Raw genomic sequence first — 23,376 nt, 5'->3', positions numbered from 1 at the left:
GATAAAGAATATATAAATACATAAATTTTAAAATTTTATAAGACACAATGACATATATATAATATTTTTAAATAAATTATAATAATATTTTTATTTTTTTAATATTAAAATATAAAATAATATTTTAATAGTTTTAATGTTATTTTTTAATTATATAAAATATTTAAAATATTTTTTATTTTAATAAATAATAATATATATTATTTTTAAATTTATTTTAATAATATATATTAACAATAAAATTAAATACGTGTTGATATTTAAGTGTATCAAGTGTTTTTTAATAGAAAATTTTTTATTTTTTTATTAAGATACAGTTGAATATAACAAACACGCGGATCGAATGAGTATTATGTTAAAAATACATGGCAATACAATAAAGTGTTTATGTTTCATGGTTCATGAGAAATTAAATTATGAGTAAAGTATTGTTTTTGTCCCCAACGTTTGGAGTAAATTTTATTTATATCCTAACGGTTAAATCGTCCTATTTGTATCCCTAACGTTTGTAAACATGATTCAATGTTATTCTGCCGTCAATTACACATCATGAATGCTTTAGTTTGAGTTTTAAAAATCTCTTCTTGAAGTTAGAATACAAATATTTGGGATAGAATTAATGATCTACTCTGTAAAATAGCTCATAAATATTAAAATTAATTCCTACAACACTTACATAATTCACTTTTTTAGGAATATAATTGAATCTAAACACAAATAGTGGGTATAATATTAAAATCGAACACATCCAAGTGAAACCTAATTGAGAATGAATACATCCAAGTGAGAATAATTGAAAAATATAATCTGATTTGTTAGTATAATTGATAGTAGAATAACATTGAATCACTTTTATAAACGTTAAGGATACAAATAGGACAATTTAAACGTTAGGGACACAAATAGAATTTATCCCAAACATTGGGGATAAAAACAATACTTTACACTTAATATTTAAGTGAAAACACAAATAGTTTTATTCTCCAATGACAATATTCAATGATGGGACGTGTTATAATAATGTATTTTTGCAATTAGTGAACACGAGAGTTGAACCAAAATTGATGAATGAAATGATAAAAGGGAATTTAATTTGTCTAGGTAACACAACACATGACCCTCGTGGATTCTAAAAACAATGGAGTAATGCCACACAAGTACTTTTGCTACGACCTGTCTCTTATGTTATATATATAAATGCTCTATTATTTTAAGGTGAATTTAATTATATCAAATGTTCTTTTCTAATCATTTTTCAATCACAATTTTGTTTACTTATATGAAAAAAAAGGAGCCTATGATAGGCCTCTAAATATATATATATTTTTAAAAAAAAGGCAAATACGTTTTGTCTTTTTCTATACTTAGTTTTTGCCTATATAGAAAAAAATATTTATGTACTTATTTAATTTTACCCAAATAATTACTTTTCTATTATTTTTTTTTAATAGTTTTTAGAAATTGTATCATACTTTTTTCTAAAATACGGATAAAAGGGGGAGAGATTCAGAGACAAAAAGGGATTTAGATAGAGCACATTTAAAGTTATCAATTAAAAAAAGTTTTTTTATAGAAAAAATATAAAATTTAGTTTTTAATATATTTATTAAAAAAATTAAATTCTTTTACTAATAAGAACACACATTAGTTTAAAAAAAAAAAAAAAAACACTTGATTGAATCCAACATTTAATGTTTGGAAAATAAAAAAGAAAAGGTTAAACATAATAACCTAGTGATCAGTAGTAAGTGATAGTATACAAAGACTAAAGTAAACATTAACCTTAAAAACATTATTACATCATTAAAAAACAGTAGCTTAATTTGAAATCGAAATATGCAGTTCATTATAATTAAGAATTAATTAACTCAGTGCTAGTGTTCCCTTCTCGGTTTGTGTGCATAGTTGCTGTGTCTGCACGAAACTTATTTTGAAATTAAAATAATATTTTTCAAGATTTAATTAACATGTACTTTAAAAATACAAGCTAAAATTATTATTAATAAATTTTAAAATTTTTATTTTAATAAATATAAAATAATTACATTAAAAATTAAATTTTACATTTTTTTATAATAACTTTCTTATTACACACAAGTACAAACACAGTGGAAGTTGCGCTGTGCAGCTGTTTTCACTTTTCACATTCTAATTCTAATATTATATTTGTGGACCTTTTTATTTCAACAAATAAATGAGTTGTATTGTTATTAGTATTCAATTTTTATTTTTATTGTTAACATTAATTTTTGTTATTAATCATTATCGTAACATTTTTCCATTTGAATAATGATTTTGCACCTTATTTCTGTAAACAAATTTGACAATGGAAAATTATATAAATATTTTAACATTAAGGGTAAAGTACTAAATTGGTCCCTAGGTTTGGACGTAATTCTATTTTGGCCCTTAAGATTTAAAGTGTTCTATTTGAATCCAAAAAAGTTTTATTTAGCATCAATTTAGTCCGTGAGGTAAAAATTAAATAATTAACAAAATGTCATACATAACAACAGTACAAGAACAAAATTGATAATATAGAGAACAAGTACAAGCTTCAGAGGCATAAAATCAACCATTGATGCATCAATATATTTATTTATTATTTTTTTATAATATAAATAAAATATTTTCTATAAAACAAAAGAAAATAATAAATAAATGTATTGATGCATCAATAGTTAATTTTGTGCCTCTAGAGCTTGTACTTATTCTCCAGATTATCGATTTTGTTCTTAAACTATTGTTATGTAGAACATTTTGTTAATTATTTAATTTTGACCTCACTGTGGGACTAAATTGATGTTAAATGAAACTTTTTTGGATTCAAATAGAACACTTTAAACCTTAAGGACCAAAACAGAATTACGCCCAAACTTAGGGGACCAATTTAGTACTTTACCCTAACATTAAAACTATATTATTGTTAGTGAAACTCATTTTTCACTTTTCATTATGATAAAAAAAAATACCATAATTAAAGTATTTATCCAAACAATAGTTTCACAAACCCATAATAATAACAATATGATAACACTCTAGAATTTATGAAAGTAGTTGGATCTAAGGTAATAATGATCACTAATCATGTCACATACCCCTTTAATTTCTTAGTAAACTTGAGTGCAATATCATTACTTGTGCTTTCACATGTAAGATAGCAACACTATACTATATACCTATGTATTTCCGAAACGTGTTATATGTACTTGTTTTTATTCTACATACTAAATTAACATATTCTTATAATCACTTTAATATTTAATAATTTGTTATGTCATTAACTCATTATCATTTAATAATTCTTTTATGGTTAAAAAAAAATACTTTTTTAAATTTAGTGTTATTTATATCGATAATATTAGTGAAACAAAAACAATCAGCTCAAAATAATTGAAACTTGTTTTATTTAATATTTATTTATTATAGAATATATTAAATAAAATTAAAAATAATATTTTTTGATAATTTTTTACTGATATCTTTTGGTTACTAAAAATAAAAAATATATTTAAAAAAAAAACTAAAAGTTTATTTAATAATTAGCACACAAAATAATAATTCTATATTTTTTTTTTCTTCCAAATAGATTGGTATTTGTTGAAAGGTGAATGCTATAGTGTTTAAAAGGTGGTGTCTATTTACTAAAAAAAGTTAAAAAATAATATTTAATTTAAAAGATATAACAATAAATAGTTTTTAAAAAATCAAAATTTACTGCAAAAAATAAGTTAGGCAAAATTTAGATACCAATGTTAGGAAATTATTTAATTTCCTAATTTATTTGTGGGCAATACATATATTAATTATAATCACAAATTATGCTATTTCAAATTAAATGACTAATATAATGATGATCTCATTTATTATTTTAAATGCTAATTGAATAAGTCATTATTACTTTTAATTTGGAATTAAATGAGAATAAAACCGGATATTATCTTTTGTTCCTTAGATAATTATCTTTTGGATTTTAGATATATTATCTTTTGGGCTTTAGATACTATTTTATTTGGGTTTAAGAGTTTAATGGGTGCCATGCTCAAATATAAATAGGCCTACAGGTTTCGGTCCCCAAGATACCAAAGCCGCCTTTGTTGCTCTTTCCCCATCAAAAGAGTTGCAGTTCAACCTCCTAGGAATACAGAAGGCTTTGGTTGAGGAAGATCGAAAGAACCACAAGATCTAAATTTTTCCGATCGTATGATTTATGTTTATGAATTCAGGTACGCTTCCGCATTATGTTATGTTATATTTTTGATGATTCGATATGGATGATCTGGGATATTGAAATTAATTTATTCTAACAAGTGGTATCAGAGCCATCCATAATTTAATCATCGAAAATATTCAGTTTTATTTTTTTAATTACTGAATTGATATATGGATCGATGTATATATGTTTCTCATTACGTTACGATGTTACATATATAAGAATATATGTATATATATTATATTTGTGCGACTGTGTGGGTTAGTGTATATGTATTTAGTATTGTTCCACATATACAACGTAACATATCGCCGTTTTGGTTGCTTTTGAATATATATGTGTATATATACTATCCATCATTTATATATATATCATTATTTGGTTATACTTTGAGGATATATATGGTTACGTATATATATTTTATGAGAAGGTCTGCCTTTTATTTAGTTTGGCAGATTTTTTTTTTATATAATAAACAGTAAATTGATTTTTTTTTTAAATAGAAAATAAAATATTGTTAAACTTTTATATTTTTGATTAATTATACCCACCAATTTTATAAAGATTAATTTTAATCTTAATGGATCGAGAATTTTTGGCATATGAGTTATAATCATTTTTTTTAAAGGTCTAAAAAGATACCATTAAGATTTAAATCATTTTGCGATTTAAATATTTTTTAAATTGTTACATAAGGAAATTAGTAACAATTTGGATTATTATACCTACATATTTTATAAAGATTTAGTTTTGAAATAAATTGATTGAACATTATGCTGCCAAAGTAGCCTCTTTTTTGAAAATTGATTTATTCAAAACATAAGGAATATGGTGATATGTAATTTATGCGAATATTGGTCGGCCCAAAGGAAGGCCTATATTTGGCCGAATTACATACACATATTAATGGTAAATAAATATTTGGGTAACTAAGAATAAAGTAATACTTATTATTTATGCAAACAATAATCGGCCCAAAGGAAGTTTATTGTTTGGCCAAATAATAAGCATTGTACACTTTTGTTTATTTTCTATTAATTATGCGATCAATAATCGACCCAAAGGAAAGTTATTGTTTGGCCAATTAATAGAAAATATATGCGGTAATAAATAGGTTGCGAAGTTTAAGTTTCCATGTGCGTATTAAGTCGGTCCAAAGAAAGGCTTAATGTGTGACAGGAATTTTGACAATATTTGATTACTGCAATGATTGAAAATTAATGTTGTACTAGATATCTCAATATGGATTTTTTACCCATTAATTAACTAATATTTACTGCATGTTCTTTTTGTTCTAATCCGGAAACTATGGCTTTAGCCACTAATGTTTCTGCGCAAATTAGCAGTATTCCTATGCTGAATGGTTCAAACTTTAAAGTTTGGAAGGATACCGTGGAGATTGTCCTCGATTGTATGGATCTGGATATAGCTCTTCGAGAGGAGAAACCCACTTCCACTCCGGAAAATCTCAATGAGGTTAAAATAGAGAAGTGAGAGAGATCCAATCGAATGAGCATTATGATCATGAAACGCTCAATTCCTGAGGCGTTTCGGGCTCAATTACTGAGGATAAAGATGCCAAACAGTTCCTAAAGGATGTTGAGAAATTCTTTACTAAGAAATTCAGTGCTCACATGGCTTTATCTTCTCAGTATAAAAGAAAGCGTGATACTAATGCGGATGCGCCTTCTCAGCAGAAAAAGGCTAAGAAACAGGATCAAATTTCAACATGTTTCTTCTGTAAGAAGGTGGGACACATGAAGAAGGATTGTACCAAATATGCCACTTGGCGTGTAAAGAAGGGTATAATTCTTACTTTCGTTTGTTCTTAGGCTAGTTTAAGTTATGCACCTGTTGATACTTGGTGGGTAGATTCTGCTGCTATTACTCATGTTAGTGTCACTATGCAGGGTTGCCTGTGGAGCCGACTGCCAAGTGATGCTGAAAGATACATCTACGTGGCAGACGGCAATATAGTTGCAGTCGAAGCTATAGGAACCTTTAGATTATGTTCCACGAGTGGATTTTACTTGGATTTATTAGAGACATTTTATGTACCGTCATTTAGACGAAATTTGGTTTCTGTTTCTCGTTTGGACAAATCAGGTTATTTTTGTTCATTCGGAGAGAATAAAGTCAGTCTCTTTTACAATTCAAATAATATTTTCTCTAGTCATTTGGTGGATAATCTATGTAGGCTTAACTTAAATTCCTATAATAATACTGCAAACGGGTACAAAACAAAAAAACTGAATGAGAATTCGGCATCATTATGGCACAAACGCCTAGGCCACATCTCTAAACAGAGAATTCAGAGGCTCGTGTCGGATGGAATTCTCGGATCCCTAAATTTGGCGGACTTTGAAGTCTGCATTGAGTGCATAAAGGGGAAAAGGACAAACAAAAGGAAATTAGGTGCCGAGAGAGCTAAAGATGTCTTAGAACTAATACATACCGATATATGTGGCCCATTCCCTACTGTCTCTTGGAAAGGACAACGGTACTTTATTACGTTCATAGATGATTACTCTCGTTACGGGTATCTATATTTAATTCATGAAAAGTCCCAAGCCTTGGATGTTTTCAAGTCTTTCAAAGCTGTCAAATCTGATCGTGGTGGTGAATACTACGGAAGATATGACGGTTCAGGTGAGCAACGTCCTGGGCCTTTTGCTCTTTTCCTAGAGGAGTGTGGTATTGTTCCGCAGTACACTATGCCAGGCAAACCTAGCATGAATGGTGTTGCAGAGCGAAGGAACCGAACTCTTAAGGACATGGTGAGAAGTATGATTAGTCATTCTTCCTTGCCTGAATCACTCTGGAGAGAAGTCTTAAAGACCGCAGTGTACATCCTTAATAGGGTGCCAAGCAAAGCAGTTAACAAAACCCCATATAAAATTTGGACTGGAAAAAGGCCCAGTATAAAGCATCTGCATATTTGGGGATGTCCAGCTGAGGCGCGACCTTATAGGCCGCATGAAAGAAAATTGGACTCAAAGACAATTAGTTGCTACTTTGTTGGTTACGCTGAGCGCTTACGGGGGTACAAGTTTTACAATCCTGCATCAAGGTCTATTTTTGAAATGGAAAATGCGAGATTTCTTGAGGATGTTGAGTTTGGGGGGAAGGAAATATTAGGAATGTTGCTTTTGATGAGGATTCTGTAACTGACAATGATTAGGTCTTTGTGCCTATTATTGTTCAAGATACAGTTATAGTACAAGAGCATAATGAGAATCCTACTACAGATTCAGTTACAGTACAAGAGAACAATGAGAATATTGTTGTTGCTCAAGATACTGCTACAGTAAAGAAAAATAATGAGAATCCTCCTCAATCCCAATCCATACAGCAAGCTCAACAACCTCAAGAAGTGTCATTAAGGAGATTCAATAGAGAAAGGAGAAAATCCATCTATGGTCTCAAACAAGCTTCCCGTCAATGGTATCACAAGTTTCATCAAGTCATTACCTCATACGGCTCTGAGGTGAATATCATAGATGAGTGTGTATACCGCAAGTTCAGTGGGAGTAAATATATCTTTTTGGTCTTATATGTTGATGACATTCTACTTGCCAGCAACGATATAGGCTTGTTGCATGAAACTAAGAAATTTCTATCGAACAAATTCGAAATGAAAGATCTTGGTGATGCCTCTTTTTGTATTAGGAATTGAGATACTAAGAGATTACTCTCAAGGTATTCTTAGATTGTCACAAAAGAACTATATCGAAAAGATTTTAAGTAGATATGTCATAGAAAGTTATAGATCAATGGACACACCCGTAGTTAAAGGAGACAAGTTTAGTCTCAAGCAATGCCCCAAAATGATCTTAAGAAGACAACAATGCATGATAAACCTTATGCATCAGCACTAGGGAATTTAATGTATGCTCAAGTCTACATACATCTCGATATATCATTTATAGTGGGAGTGTTGGGTAGATACTTGAGCAATCCAGACATGGATCATTGGATAGCTGTTAAATGCGTAATGCGTTGTTTAAAGAGAACAAAGGATTACATGCTTATTTATCGGAGATCAGAAAATTTGGAGATTATTAGGTACTCTGATTCCGATTTCATGGCATATGGTTGCGAAACTTTGTCACTAAGCTTCATATAGTAGATGACATTGAAAGGCCGTTAAAGATATTTTGTGACAATAAGTCAGTAGTACTATACTCCAATAACAATAAGAGCTTGACAAAATCGAAGCATACAGACATCAAGTTCTTAGTTGTCAAGGAGAAAGTTTAAGAAAAACAGATTTCCATAGGACATATAGGAACAAAGTATATGCTAGCAGATCCATTACCAAGGGATTGACCCCTAAAGTTTTTCAAGAGCACACTGCTCGGATGGGTGTCAATAGTTGTGATGTCTTGGTTTAGTGGGAGTTTATGCTATATGTCCTATGACAGATATTGAGTTATTTTTCTGCAGAATTAAGTTGATGGTTTATTTCATGTTATGTGAAATGTTTATTTTGCAATATTTGTATTGTGTTTGATCTCAATAAAGTTGGACCAGCTGGAAATAGACATGCATGAGATCACTTAGCATGTAATTTCCATATTACTCATCCAAATTTGATCTATGTCGTTGAGTATATTAGGATGGTGATGGGCGTGGTTTAGTCACGGCATTTAATGTGATGAAAGCTGCGGTAGTTCCATATCTAATGTGTGAGACGGACCAGATTGTTAAAGTAATGAGAGAAATAGCATTCAGATGCGCGCATAAAGTTTATAAAGATGTGATTATGTCAAGAAATAATATATGTATAGCCCAAGTGGGAGATTGTTAGGAAATTATTTAATTTCCTAACTTATTTGTGGGCAATACATATATTAATTATAATCACAAATTATGCTATTTCAAATTAAATGACTTATATAATGATGATCTCATTTATTGTTTTAAATGCTAATTGAATAAGTCATTATTACTTTTGATTTGGAATTAAATGAGAATAAAACCGGATATTATCTTTTGTTCCTTAGATAATTATCTTTTGGATTTTAGATATATTATCTTTTGGGCTTTAGATACTATTTTATTTGGGCTTAAGGGTTTAATGGGTGCCATGCTCAAATATAAATAGGCCTACAGGGTTTCGGTCCCCAAGATACCAAAGCCGCCTTTGTTGCTCTTTCCCCATCAAAAGAGTTGCAGTTCAGCCTCCTAGGAATACAGAAGGCTTTGGTTGAGGAAGATCGAAAGAACCACAAGATCTAAATTTTTTTCGATCGTATGATTCATGTTTATGAATTCAGGTACGCTTCCGCATTATGTTATGTTATATTTTTGATGATTCGATATGGATGATCTGGGATATTGAAATTAATTTATTCTAACAACCAACTCATAGACACCGTAAAATTGCCCTTGTTGAAAATGGCAGAAAGTTGAAAGTTGAAAGTTGAATCTTAAGAGACTTGTTAACACTTAAACACTTTTAAATTATCACTTGAAACTAAAACTAAACACTTTTTATTTGTTGTTGTTGTGATCTAATTCTTACGCCACCTTTCAACAGTTCACAGTTCACACACTTATGTCCACATCTCAAAACACTTGACACTATTCTCACATTTTCTCCATTTTCTTTCTCTTTCTCATTCTCAATGGCATCCTTCTTTTTATCTCTTCCTGTAAGTTCCTTTCACTTTCCTCTTTCACCTTTCTTCCTCTATCTTCTTCATTCTATCTTATTTTTTTAATGTTAATTAATTTCTCACTTGGTTGCTTTGTTTTTTTTTTTGTTGTAATTAGTAACAGTTTTTCTGCTTTTAATTTTGTTTCTTGATTATTGGATAACTGTGGTTATTGTTATGCATTATTAGCATTGTTATTACCTAAGGTTTTGTGATCTTTTTTTCACTTTTTGTTTTTGTGTTGAATGTTTCAGTGACATGATTGTTTCTTTGTACTTTCAACTGTTGTGTTAGATCTGAAACTCAGCTTAGAGTATCTTTTATTCCAATTTTTCTGAGTTGCTGCCCTTTGTTTTCTGATGTTCAAAATTGGAACTTTTGACCTACCCAATTTGGTTTCTGTCTTGCAACTGTTCTGAGAAATATATACACTTTAGGTTCTTTTCTGTTTTTGTTTTTGAATTAATAAAAGAAAAAAAAAAAGAGCTCATTTTTGCATCATAGTGTTGGCTAAGTTAGTTGCCATTTGTGTTTTGTATTTTGTAATGAGAATCATGAATATTTTAGAGCTTATTCTATCTGAATTATTAGGAAAGGATGAAAATTTGTTGGTATTTTCCTTTTGATAATAATCTTTTAACCAAATAGAGTGAATTTGTTTCATTCTGTGGAATTTTCCAGGTAAAGAAGCTATACAGGAAGAACACAAGATAAGAGGGGAAATTTTTCTTCAGAGGTTCCTGGGAATTGAGAGGTGAAGTTCAATTGAATATTACTTTTGTTTAGAATGCTTTTTTCTCAAGAAAATGTGTATCCTTCGAAATTCGAAGGCGCCTTTACTTGTATTTCTTGTGCTAGATGGATGCTGATAAGTTTGTCACATTAAAACACAATGTTAAAAAATTAAAATGAGCAAATAAGTTTATGATCTGAAGTAAAAGAAGGAATGTCTAAATCTCAGATCTTGTTACTATTCGAATGCAGGTATTATGCTAGTGTTCGCATAACAGAAAGATGAAATTGAAGTCTAAGAAAGGATGGAAATCTATTGTGCCTCTTCATTTGAAAGGGAAATCGGCGATGCGCTTTTCTCTTTTTCGCAAGGTCAATTCGGCTAGCTGTGGACCGGCGAAAACGCCGGTCTATCTCAATGTTTATGACTTGACACCCATGAATGGTTACATGTATTGGGCTGGTCTTGGTATCTACCACTCTGGTGTCGAAGGTGAAGCTTATAAACTTTGATCTTTTAAATTTTCTCATGAATGTTATGAATGATATATAATTGAATGGTGACCACTCTCGAAGTTAGTTGAGAAATGTTAGATGACAATTTAGTCAAACTATCTAACAGTTCTCATCTATTGTCTTCCTGAAGACAACTGTATGTAAATGATCACTTGACTAGCTTATCATTCTTGAATCAATGTATATGATCATTCAACTTTGACCCATCTCTGGTACTCGAAAGCGTTTATCACTTCACATGTTTTCTCCCAACTTTTCTATCCTGATAAGTAAGTGAGGAAACTAGAGAGTGCAGCAGAGCACTCAAATTTGTTCCTATAACTTCAAAATAGATGGATTTGTCCCTCACAATTTTCTGGCTAGCATTTTCAAAACAAATTTTCTGCCTTACATATATGTCTTGGTTTTCGAGTCGTCCCCAAAAGCTTAATTTAATACACTTGATATTCTTGTGTTATCTGATGAAGCTTAAGTGTATCTTACAGTTCATGGAGTGGAATATGCATTTGGAGCTCATGACTACCCATCAAGTGGTGTTTTTGAGGTTGAACCAAGGCAGTGCCCCGGCTTCAAGTTTCGGAAGTCAATATTCATAGGAACCACTTCTTTGGATCCTGTTCAAGTTAGGGAGTTCATGGAACGCCAAGCCGCAAGCTACAACGGCGACACATATCATTTAATTCTTAAGAACTGCAACCACTTCTGCAAGGACATGTGCTACAAGCTTACTGGCAAATCAATCCCAAAATGGGTAAATAGACTTGCAAAGTTAGGTATGTGAAACACAATATTGAAGTTAACGGAGAACTTCATGTCAAGTTGATAACTGAGAGGTGTTAGTCGATAATTTAGTCAAATATGTCAAATCATTTAACGAACCTCAGCTATCAACTTCACCTGAACTGCATCTGAGTTTCTACCATAAGTTAAATAGATCATCAAAAACACTATTAATACACCAGTCACTCTTGATACCCGGAAAAAGATACTGTTGACATATTAATATGATCTTTGTTGAACTTGTGGCAGGTTCAATATGCAATTGTGTTCTACCACAAGCACTAAGAACTTCATCTGTGAGGCATGATCCTAGCTATCAACCCTTACCCCATGATAGTGAAAAGAGAAGGCTTAGAGGCTCCTTCAATTGCTTGTCCTCAATCTCAATGCGCCAAAAGCACTTGTCGACGTCTTCGCTATTTCTACAGTCACCCATTAGAGGGTGCTTGTCATCTTCATGGCCCTCCTGGGAACTCAGGAAGTCCATTAATCGTTCCTTGAAAGAAAGGTAACTATTTGAAAAGCTAGAAAAATGTGTTAATTGTATGAACCCAACTGAACCAGACCGGACCGGACCGGATCGAACCGTTGATTTTTTTGTGGATGCTACCTCTTTAGAGGAGCCAAACCCATGTATGTGGGAATCTTTGTAAGTAGTTTCTTCTTTGAAATTCATTTCCCTTTTGTTTCTTTTTTCTACCCTTAATTTCAAGTATTCTTGTAACTTTGGTAATGCTTGTGCTGAATTGTGTCATTAATATAGTTATTTGGAGTTATAGGAGAAACTAACAAATCAAAACTTCATTAGTGTTTGGCTTCTTATCTTCAACTTGCACGTGTGATACAAGTATATAAATTACTTAGGAAAAAGACAAAACAGATGATTGGTTAAAGATAATAGTACTTGCATGAGAAATGATTTATCTACCTTATCACAATAAAGGAATGATAAAGTAATTATATAACATGATTTTTCTCAACTATAGATCTACTTTTTACTACACAATCTGTTGTTGTATCAACGGATTAACATATCAATATATATCACTAAGAATTGCTATGTTATTATTACTATTTTTTTTTCTGTCATCTAATTATCAATATCTTTATATTTTTACAAGAATATGTATAACAAATTTTAAATGTTTTTATAAACTCTCTCTTCTTTTCTTTTCCTTTACTGAATTAAACTTTTAAGTGGTATTTGATTCATTAAATATTATTTATTAAAGCTTAAATATCTATTATAATAAAATATAATTTTTAATAATTGTAATATATATTAATCAATATGATGTCAACATTAGAAATGCTATTTGTACACTAAAATTAACTACCAATGTATTTGTGTATAAATACATGTGTAGTTTAATTTATTTTCAATGTGTATTTGTATTTCACCATATATTTTACACTGATGATTGACTTTGATGGCTGATTTTGGTATACACGTAGTATAACCCTAACCATTATGTATATAATTATATATTTGGATGACCATATATATACATATATATTTGGTATTTTAAAATATTAGAGTGACCAATGTAATTTGAGAAGTGCATGACAAAAATATTTTAGTAAGGAATGTTTTAGTAAGAAATGCACAAAGAAAGATCACATGGTTGCTAACTATTACTCTGATAAACAAAAGGATGATGATTGACTTTGATGGCTGATTTTGGTATATACGTAGTATAACTCTAACCATTATGTATATAATTATATATTTGGATGACCATATATATACATATATATTTGGTATTTTAAAATATTAGAGTGACCAATGTAATTTGAGAAGTGCATGACAAAAATATTTTAGTAAGGAATGTTTTAGTAAGAAATGAACAAAGAAAGATCACATGGTTGCTAACTATTACTCTGATAAACAAAAGGACCGTGCCAACAAAAATAAAGAAGGGGATGTATGCGCAAAGAATATTAATGCTATAATGACAGCTTTTTAGTACAAAGATATCTAAAATTTAAAGTTGTAAGAGAGTAATGTGTGCTAAATCTCGTACGAAAAGAATATTAATATTATACTATGAATTGGATAATTAACTTTTGTTTTCTCTAATTGTTAATATTCCTCAAGATGTTTGAGGATATTAGCTTTAATTTTATGTTAACTGCTCTTTACTTCTTATGTTTGATGTTATGTTTGATTTTATAAAATAAGTCTCTTAAGAGTAAAACACTTTCTTGTGAAGTGGCACGAAATTATAATTTCAAAGAATATAAACCAGATTTCAGTTGCAATTGATGTGAACCATTATCCAGTTTTTATTGCTGTCTTTGGTTAACTTCTTGTCCGAATTAATTGGTAACTAATTAATCAAATAAAGTTATATAATTTATCTTCCAATCTTATCATCTTTGCAAGAACTAAATATGGATATTTAAAAAAAAATACAGAAAAATAATTTTTTGTAGTCAATATTACTGCATATTATAAAATATGTATTTGATATTTTATAATTTTTTATTATATTGCTGTTTAATTTTAGTCAATTATAATTTTGATTATTCTAATACATATTATATACACAAATATATTATAATTAGTTTAGTAGCTGATTTTTAGTATATATAAATAGAATGTTTTATAAAAAAATTTATAAGATCCCAAATATGTATTTCTATAAGTAATAATTAATTTGTGATTGATTTTTTTTATACACACAAGACAACTATTTGATTATGCCACTAGAGTTCATTAAACAACTAAAAATTTCTGTGGAAAAATAAAAAAAATTATCCTTTATACATCTAGAACTAATTATCTCGTGAAAACATTTTCTACTTCTTCACAATATGACAATATTGTTGAAATCACTTTTGCGAAATTTTACATCCCATTTAGTCCTAAAGTTAAACATTAATTCTCCTTCACAAAGGAGTGACATAACAATGGATAAAATTATTCACTAGTATAATAATATGGTGTCATCAATTTACGCACAATAACTTTGCGATTATTTCAATTTTCATCTAAAGAAAATACTTGGAGGATGATCTAAAGTATTAAGAAATTGTTGTTAATCCAGTTTGTTAGTGATGCAAAGGACTAATTTAACTCCCATTATTTCTAAAGAGTAAATTATAAAAGTTTACTCTTTTAATATTAATTGTCACGTTGGCATATTGCATTAGGTGTTTGATAATGTTAATACCTAATAGCAATAAGGTAAAATAAGTGTACGATATTTGAATGTTCAAAGAACAATTTTCTTAACAGAAAAGCATTCCAAAATTGAGTTTATATCAGCACTATCTAGCATTTATAATAAATCGCAAGAATTAAACTGCTACATAAACATGCTTCTATCTATATGATTCAATGATTTTCCAAAAAATTTAAAAAATAAAAAGGAGAAGATAAAGGTGGCACAGTGCACTAGAGTCCTATCAGGATAGGATAAAGATGCAGCATGGGCTATGGAGTCTCACATTCTTAAACAAAAACGAATAAATAATTCATGGCTGGTAATATATTATACTAGACATCTTGACACATACTAGAAAATAAATTTACTCCTCAAATATAAACTGCCATAACTGATCCAATCTAATCTAAATATGATGCTCTGTATGTTCTCTTTTCCCTTTATCTATTATTGCCACTTTTCTGCTCATCATTGGATCAATGTATTTAGATACAAATTGTGCAAACGATGAAACATTAATATCATTTTACAACCATAAACAATAAGTTATAGTGTTGAAACTTCAGAAGTGTTATTTGAATTACATAAAAATGCACAAGATATACATCAATATGAAAGAAATATATAGCAGGAAGCAATGTTTCTGTTAGTGTATTTATCCTACTATATGCAACCTAGCAAACCAGTTTTCTTTTCTTGAATCATGCAGATAATGGGTAAAAGAAAGAACTTGAAAAGAAAGTAAACTTACTAGGCAAAAACATAGCACATAACTATTCAAGAGAAGTGCCTTACCAAGTCTGAAACATTTCACAATACATCTCCAACAGCAGACAAAAGATTACTATATAATTATAGCTATACCCTGTGTCTCTGACTCTAACCATACAAGATTTGACACTAACCCAACCTCTCTGAAAATCTAAACCATTAATGCCAGTTGATGAAGGCTGAGAAAATTGTAGTTTGATCAATATTGACACACACACAAAAAACCCTGCAAAAATAAACCACTACAGAGAATTGGAACAATGTTAGTTATTAGAGATATAACTATTCATGTACCTCCTCTTAACAGCTTAAGTCTTGGGAAGAAATGATTTCATAGCATAGTATCATAGCTTCTATGACCTAAAAGTCTAAAGTTCGATCCACGTTAACCAAAAAATCAAAGTATTTCAGAATAAGGCAAATGTGTCTTCTTCTATTTGCTTAAACTTTTGGGAAAATTAATTTCATGACATTAGTAACTACATAACAAGTACAAGAAGATAAAAAAATGGACAAATAAACAAAGTGCACCTAAACCAATTTATACTACCAAATTTTGGAGCACTTATCAATTATTCAAAGACTATAGTCTATAGGTATGGACATTTTATTCCTTTTCGGTGATACCAAACTCCCAAGTTCGGCTCAAATGAGCTGCCAATCAAACTAATTGGCATCTTTGTCCACAATACCAAACCCACCCGCCAAAAAAATGTGGAAGCTTTTGATTATAAGCTAATCACTACCCTCCTAAATTTAATTCTACAGAGAAGCACAAAGGCAATTTTACATCCTGTCTAAATGAATGCAGAGAAGCCAATCATCCTCATCTGCAATACTCCATCAGTTTCGCAGTAATTGTAGCTTCGAAAAAATTTGGTACATCATTGAATTTAGTGTATTCAAAGCGACAATTATTACGGAATTGATGTAGAATTTTCACATGCTACATGCTACAAGCGTGTTTGAATCTGCATTCACAAGTTCCTCAACAGTTCTAGACAAGTAAACTGAAATTCAGATTATGCAGTAACTAACTAACTAACTAACTAACTAACTTGATGTAACCGGCGAAGTTTAACAAGATTTCCAATTCTTGTGAGTGCTGATGAGAGCAGACAACAACCCGGCGGAAGCCATGAAAACCGGCCCCGAAAACGGTCCCTTGCCGTCGATCATATCATCCAAAGCCATAACCAAATCAGCCAAATCCTGAAGAATCGAAAGCTTCTTCATCGTCTTCTTCTCCCTCACCTTCCTCAACCTCTCTTCTTCCACCTCACAACATTCCCCTCTCAAACTCGCAATTTCAACGGTCGATTTCAAGCACTCTTCGTCCTCTCCGATCACCTTCAAATCCCTGAATTTCAAAGCCACGCTACCGAAGTACCCTACGAACTCGCACCACGCGCTGATTTTCTGAAACGAACGCGACCGTTTCGGATCGATGAGTCCCGATTTGGATAGCCAGACGAGCTGCTCGACGAAGTAGTAGATTCCCTCGCCGCCGTAGGCGACGATGGAGAGGAAGAAGTCGAGATCGGAGGAGCTGGTGGTGGATTTCACGCGCGGTTTTTGTAGGGCACGGAGCGCGTTGAGGTCTTGGACGAATTTGCCGAGGCGGAGGGACTTGCGGCTGATGCCGACGCTGGACTCGAAGGCCTTGAGGCGGTTGTAGAGAGATGGGCCGTTATGGGCTTGGGGTTGGGCCTTGGCCCAGGAAGTGAAGAGGATGAGTTTTGAGGTGTAGCGTGAGATCTTGAGTAGCTTGTCGACGCCGTCGCGTTTGGCGAGATAGGTTTCGAGGTGAGTCAGGAAGTCTCTCTTCTTTTCTCCTTCAGGTTTGGTTTTTTGTTGGTTCGGGTTTTGGGTCGGGTGGAGCGGTGATGGTGGTGGTGGAGATTGGAAAGACATGTTTTTTTTTGAAGTTCGGGGAAGAGTGTGTGTTCCGAAATTTGGGAAGAGTGGCAAATGATGCAACGATTTCTTCTTACACCCTTACACGGCACCAGTATATTAACAAAATAAACAACACTTGCGTTACCCACTTCTTTATTTATTAATCAATAAAATGAAACGAACTCTAATAAAGAATTTTCAACATAAATAAAAAAATTAAGGGCTGGGCTACACATACAAGCTTACAAGCTTACAAGTTGGCCCAGCCCAAATAGAAGCCACGCGCATAAAGAGAGACAACATGGCGCGTCAAAATCACGCGCTCAACACTACAACCGTTACGTATGGGAAACTCTTCCACTTCTTCCACTTCTTCCACTTCTCAAAACGCTTCGAAAACAAGGAAACCCTTCCATTTTCGAGCGAAAATCAAAGTTCAAAACATACAAATCGTTCTTCGAAACCTCCATCAAAACACCATCAAACTCTCCGTGAAGAATCTGAAGCAAAGCAACAATACTCAACGTAAGTTCGTTAAGATTCCTGTATATTTTACTTTTCTTCTACGTCGTTCTTCTAGGGTTTACTTCTTGCTTCTTTGTTACACTGTTCTAAGTTCTACGTCGTTCTACGTTCTTGTTCTAAGTTCTCCTGCTATTGTTGTTGATTTTTGGGGGTTTATTCCGTAGATTGGGGGTGTATACTGCTTGAACTTGTAATATGGCTTGATATTGAAGCATGTTTGACTGATATCTGACTGATATATATGGATACTGTATCTGAATAATATCTATGGGAGTATCTCACTGTTATCAACGGGTGTATCTGATTCTTACATATGGGTGTATCTTACTGTTATCAATGGGTGTATCTGACTCATATATGCGTGTATCTTACTGAGATCTCAATTAATTTGATATTGAAGCATGTTTGAGTGATACCTGACTGATATAAATGGATTTATCTTAATCATATTTATGGGTGTATCTCACTGTTATCAATGAGTGTATCTGAATCATATCTATGAGTGTATCTTACTGTTATCAATGGGTGTATCTGACTCATATATATGAGTGTATCGTACTGATGTCTTTGGGTGTATTTTTCGTTTCAGAGAAAATGGCAGCAAGAAACAAAACAAAAGACCTTAAGTGTGCCACACATCTCTTGAGTGATAAGTTCAGAAACATGACTGAGGAGAAGAAGGCAATTGTGAGGGATCTCGGATTCGGTGGGTTGATGCACATCCCACCACTCAGGGTGGATCACCAACTCTTAAGGGAACTGACAAACAACTTCAAACTTGGGGAGAACAAACTGAAGACAGGATATGGTTCTTTCCAAATAACACCAAAAATAATAGGTGATGCGCTTGGCATCAATGCAACAGGTAACTAGCTCAAAATTATAGGTGTATATTAAGTTGATGCTTGGGTGTATTTAAGTTTGATGCTTGGGTGTATTTGAACCGACTTTGATACTTTGTTGTTTTCCTTTTTGTAGGAAATCTGTTTCCTGAGAAAGTTGAGTATAAGCAACTTTCTTATTAGGGGTGCACATGACCCGGCCCGGCCCGGTCCCGAACACTTTAGGGACTAATTTGGTGTGATTTCATCGGGTTTAGGGTCGGGTACGGGTCTCAAAAATAGACCCGGTCATTATTTCGGGTCGGGTCCGGGCCATAGCTCGGGTCACCCGAAGTCGGCCCGGTGGCCCGGTCATCATACACAATTAATATTTTGTGTTATTAGTGATGGATCATGACTATTTTTATGTGGAATTTAAGTATTGTAAACCTTAATATTGTGTTATTAGTCATTATAAGACTATAAGTTAATGTTTTATGTTTAGAATGCATAAGACTTTAGACTAATACATAAGATTGTGTTATTTGTATTGATTTAAATATTTGGTATTATTAGACAATATTAGTATTGATTGTGGTTATGCTTTAGTATTGATTGTGGTTATGCTTTAATTTTGAAGAAGGGTTGGTTCTTGTTATATTTTTCTAAGTGAATTTTACCATGTTAACTAATGGTTGGAGTCTTGAAAATTTAGATATTTTTACATGCTAGCTTACAAGAAGGTATCAACGTAATATAATGTTAACGGCCCGGTTTTCACCCGGTTTTTACCCGGTATAATTGTGGCCCGAAAGTGTATTGGTTTCATCGGGTCTAGGATCGGGTTCGGGTCTAATAAATAGACCCGGTGTATATTTCGGACGGGGTCTGGGTCGCATCAAACCCGGCTTCACCCGACCCATGTGCACCCCTATTTCTGATGATGACAAAATAATTTATAGAAGATTCCAGGGTAAGACCCTCAAAAGTCTTACCGATGAAATGATGGAAATCGGCGTTGGCAACGAAGAGGAACGCCTGATGTTCAAGAGGATATTCATCCTCTACATACATATGGCGTTCCTTTTGCCAACGACGATAAACAAAATATCCCCCGTGCACCTGGCCCCAATTTTTAAGATGGACGGCATATCGGAGAGAAACTGGGGGGGGGGCATGTTTTGACCTTCTTGATCAAGGGCATCACAGACTACCAGGAGAAGAAGAAGAAGGCAATTGATGGCTGCCTCTTTGCCCTGATGATAATATACTTTCATCTTTCTGAAAACAAAGGCAAGAAGAGGGCTGAAAGATCACCAAAGCCTTGGATTGCCAACTGGACTAAGGAGCAATTGGTGGAAAGAATGACTGCAGAAAGAGAGGAAATTTTGGTAAGTAAACATAATATGTTGCTTGTATTTTATTTACCTGAATGCTGCTAGCTAAAATATCTAATGTTTCAGGGGATTGTGAAGATGGCGGAGACAAGAGCAAGAGAAAAAATGAAAAAAAAAAGAAAAAAAAGAAAAAAAAAACAAGAAATAAAAAAAACAAAAAAAGGAAGGCGAGTCCAACATCGTCTTCGGAGACAGAAACAGTTACTGACATTGACACTTCTACCTCCGAGTCTGAGACTCAAGAAGACTCAGAGGATTCAGGAAGAAAACACCCCAGCAAAAAGGGGAAAAAGTAAGTACCATACTTGGGTGTAATTTCTTTTTCGAGTTGGGTGTATTTTGTTGATCACGTTGGGTGTGTGTGGTTTATTAAGCTGGGTGTGTTCGTTTGCTGCGTTGGATGTATATTGTATATTTAGTTGGGTGTATATTGTGAATTCATTTGGGTGTATTTTTAGTATGTTCTAAATAATGATTGTTTGCCTTCCAGAATGGACTCCAGAAAAAGAAAGCAGAGGCAAGAGGAGTCAGATTCTGATTCAGAATCTGAATCTGAACCAAGTGATGAGTAATGTCCTGAAATTATTACTCCTTTCTTTTGGCTTCATTATAAAGATTTTGTGTATTAACTGAAGTGTCTATTATTAACTTATAGGAGCGAAGAATCATCACCTGCAGAGAAGGAGAAGGAGAAGAAAAAAACAAAAACAACACCAAAAAAGTAAGCACTTCTTTGCATATAATTAGATTAGACGACTATTCTGTGATAAAATTAATTTCTTATTTCTGATTGGTACTCTTTTTTTTCCACCCAAAACACAACCAAAAAAGAAAAAAGTTGTTGTGGAGGATTCACCTCCTAAAGAAGATCAATACTTTGACGGGTACAGTACCTCGTAAGCTATATTACCGTCTATCATCGTAATTATTTTTGTTAACGTCTTCTTTTATGAATGTAGTGAGACATATGAAATATCAAGTGACGAACTAGATGAATGGCTAGGGCAAAATATTGATAAATCTGCTGCAGAGGGGTATGTCTTGCTAGGCTGTCTATTTCATATTTTGGTGTGTTTTGTATGCTAATAATTGTTTCTTGTTTTGCAGGGAGAACCAAGCTGACCTGCGATCGACAGAAGGTCGCTATGTGTCGTCTGAAACGTAAGAAGCTTTATTATTTAATAAAATCTTGTTATCATGATTTGGGTGTATTTTGTGGAACCATTTCGGTGTATTGTGTTGATCAAGTTGGGTGTATGTTGTTTATTAAGGGATATTTCGTTTGTTGTGTTGGGTGTATATTGTCCATTCGGTTGGTTATATCTTGTGCATTCATTTGAGTGTATTTTATACATGTATCTTATTTTGTCTGAATAACATCAAATCTGTTTTAGAATACCGGCTGTGAACTTGGGAAGTGATGCTCCTTCCTCTCAAGGACGCACAGAACAGAGTAGTGTAAACCAGCCGTCACAGAGCATGTAATTTCTCTTTCAAATAACCGTTACTTTTGTTCTTCTATTACCCTTCTACTTCTAATTCTGTATATATTTTTTTTAGAAAAAAAGCCATTTATTATTTTATTCAAGAAAAAAAAGGCAGGAAAAAAAAAGCAAAAACTGCAAGTATGTAAGTTCTCAAAAAAACAAAGCGTGTCTTCTTTTTGAATTGTTCGGGTGTATTTCTTGAATTTCTTTGGGTGTATTTTAGGTTGAGTCCGTCTGATTCGAATATGATGGTTGTGAGGGAACAGACACCGTCGGAAGCGCTTGCAATGTGAGTTTTCTAATAATATTTCAACCTTATAACCTTATTATTTTCAAAGGCGTTGTTAACCTTTCACTTTTCTTCTTGTTTAGAGTCCCGATTCAGGTTTTTGTGCCAGCATCCCAAACAACCACTGAGACAGATTTTGAACCAACCCCTATGCTACAGATTGAAGGGACTACAGAAACGTAAGAAATAGTATTGAGTGTATATTTGTTTAGAGTTTGGGTGTATATTAGCTAACAATTTGGGTGTATATTGTTCCTGATTAGTTTTTTTTACGCCGTGATTAATTTTTTGTAACTGTGCAGCACTCCTGAAACCCCCAAACAACTTCAAGAGACCACACCCACGGTTCCCCCAGCTCCAACTAAAATGTAAGTTCATCAGACTAAAATCAATCTTTGCTTATCATCCGTATATTCTTATTCTTATTCTTATTCTTATACATGATGACGCAGTCATCCAGACGCAGAAGACGCTGCTGCCCTGTTGATGATGGCACGGACAGCATCCTATGTTCCTAAAACAGATCCAGGGGTGCCATCATTCAGCCTTGGATTGACTGATTCAAGCCAGGAGGGGGCGTCAACGTAGGAGACAGAAAGGGCAAAATCTCCTGAATCTGCAAATTTGATAGAAGAATTGGACAATTTGGTCCAAAAAATAGCAAGCAGTGCGGCGAAGGGGAAGAACAAAAGTCCACAAATTCAGAGGGAGACTGGGGGAGAAAGTTCTGCAAAGTTTCGAACTCCTGGGGGGTTATATCAGATTACGGATGATATGAAACAAAAGTGCTACATCTGGGGGACGAGACTGAAGGAAGATGCAGATGGCAATACTAACGAGTATGAGGAAATGTGCACTCTGATTGGCCAAGGAGAATACATTTTGATGAGAATGCACCTTGTATCCCTCCAGGCAAAAAGTGATATAGAATCTCAGATAATATTAGAATAACATTAATGTTTTTACACCAAAGTCAATTGCAATGCTTATTAATGTAAAATTGATTTCGGCATATATTTCTAGATTGTATCTGCCATCTGCCTCATCCTCAACCAGAAAAATGAAAAGAGGTTTCAAGAACAAATATACTGTCTCCCCCCCCGATATTGTGGTAAG

At 32.7% G+C, this 23,376-nt stretch overlaps 2 protein-coding genes across 3 annotated transcripts; one reads left to right on the top strand and one right to left on the bottom strand.

Moving 5' to 3' along the window:
• Positions 1–9,681: 9,681 nt before the first annotated feature.
• LOC107631958 (PPPDE putative thiol peptidase family protein) lies at positions 9,682–12,694 on the top strand. Of its 2 annotated transcripts, XM_016335564.3 has the most exons (5): positions 9,682–9,870; positions 10,555–10,627; positions 10,858–11,098; positions 11,607–11,894; positions 12,151–12,694. In XM_016335564.3, exons 3-5 carry the CDS (start codon positions 10,888–10,890, stop codon positions 12,411–12,413), a joined length of 762 nt encoding a protein of 253 aa, XP_016191050.1. In that variant the 5' UTR covers positions 9,682–9,870; positions 10,555–10,627; positions 10,858–10,887; the 3' UTR covers positions 12,414–12,694. The 2 variants fall into 2 exon arrangements, with proteins under 2 accessions (XP_016191050.1, XP_088365480.1); XM_088509354.1 differs by lacking the exon at positions 9,682–9,870 and having other exon boundaries at positions 10,494–10,627.
• Positions 12,695–16,247: 3,553 nt separating this feature from the next.
• Positions 16,248–17,869, bottom strand: PEX11A (peroxin 11A). The gene has a single exon (XM_016335565.3). It carries the CDS (start codon positions 17,754–17,756, stop codon positions 16,920–16,922), a length of 837 nt encoding a protein of 278 aa, XP_016191051.1. The 5' UTR covers positions 17,757–17,869; the 3' UTR covers positions 16,248–16,919.
• Between the last annotated feature and the right edge of the window lie 5,507 nt (positions 17,870–23,376).

Source organism: Arachis ipaensis, chromosome B3 (assembly GCF_059453495.1).
Source record: "Arachis ipaensis isolate K30076 ecotype BB chromosome B3, ASM5945349v1, whole genome shotgun sequence".
Classification (NCBI taxonomy): Eukaryota; Viridiplantae; Streptophyta; class Magnoliopsida; order Fabales; family Fabaceae; genus Arachis; species Arachis ipaensis.
This window is presented reverse-complemented; position numbering and strand designations above follow the sequence as displayed.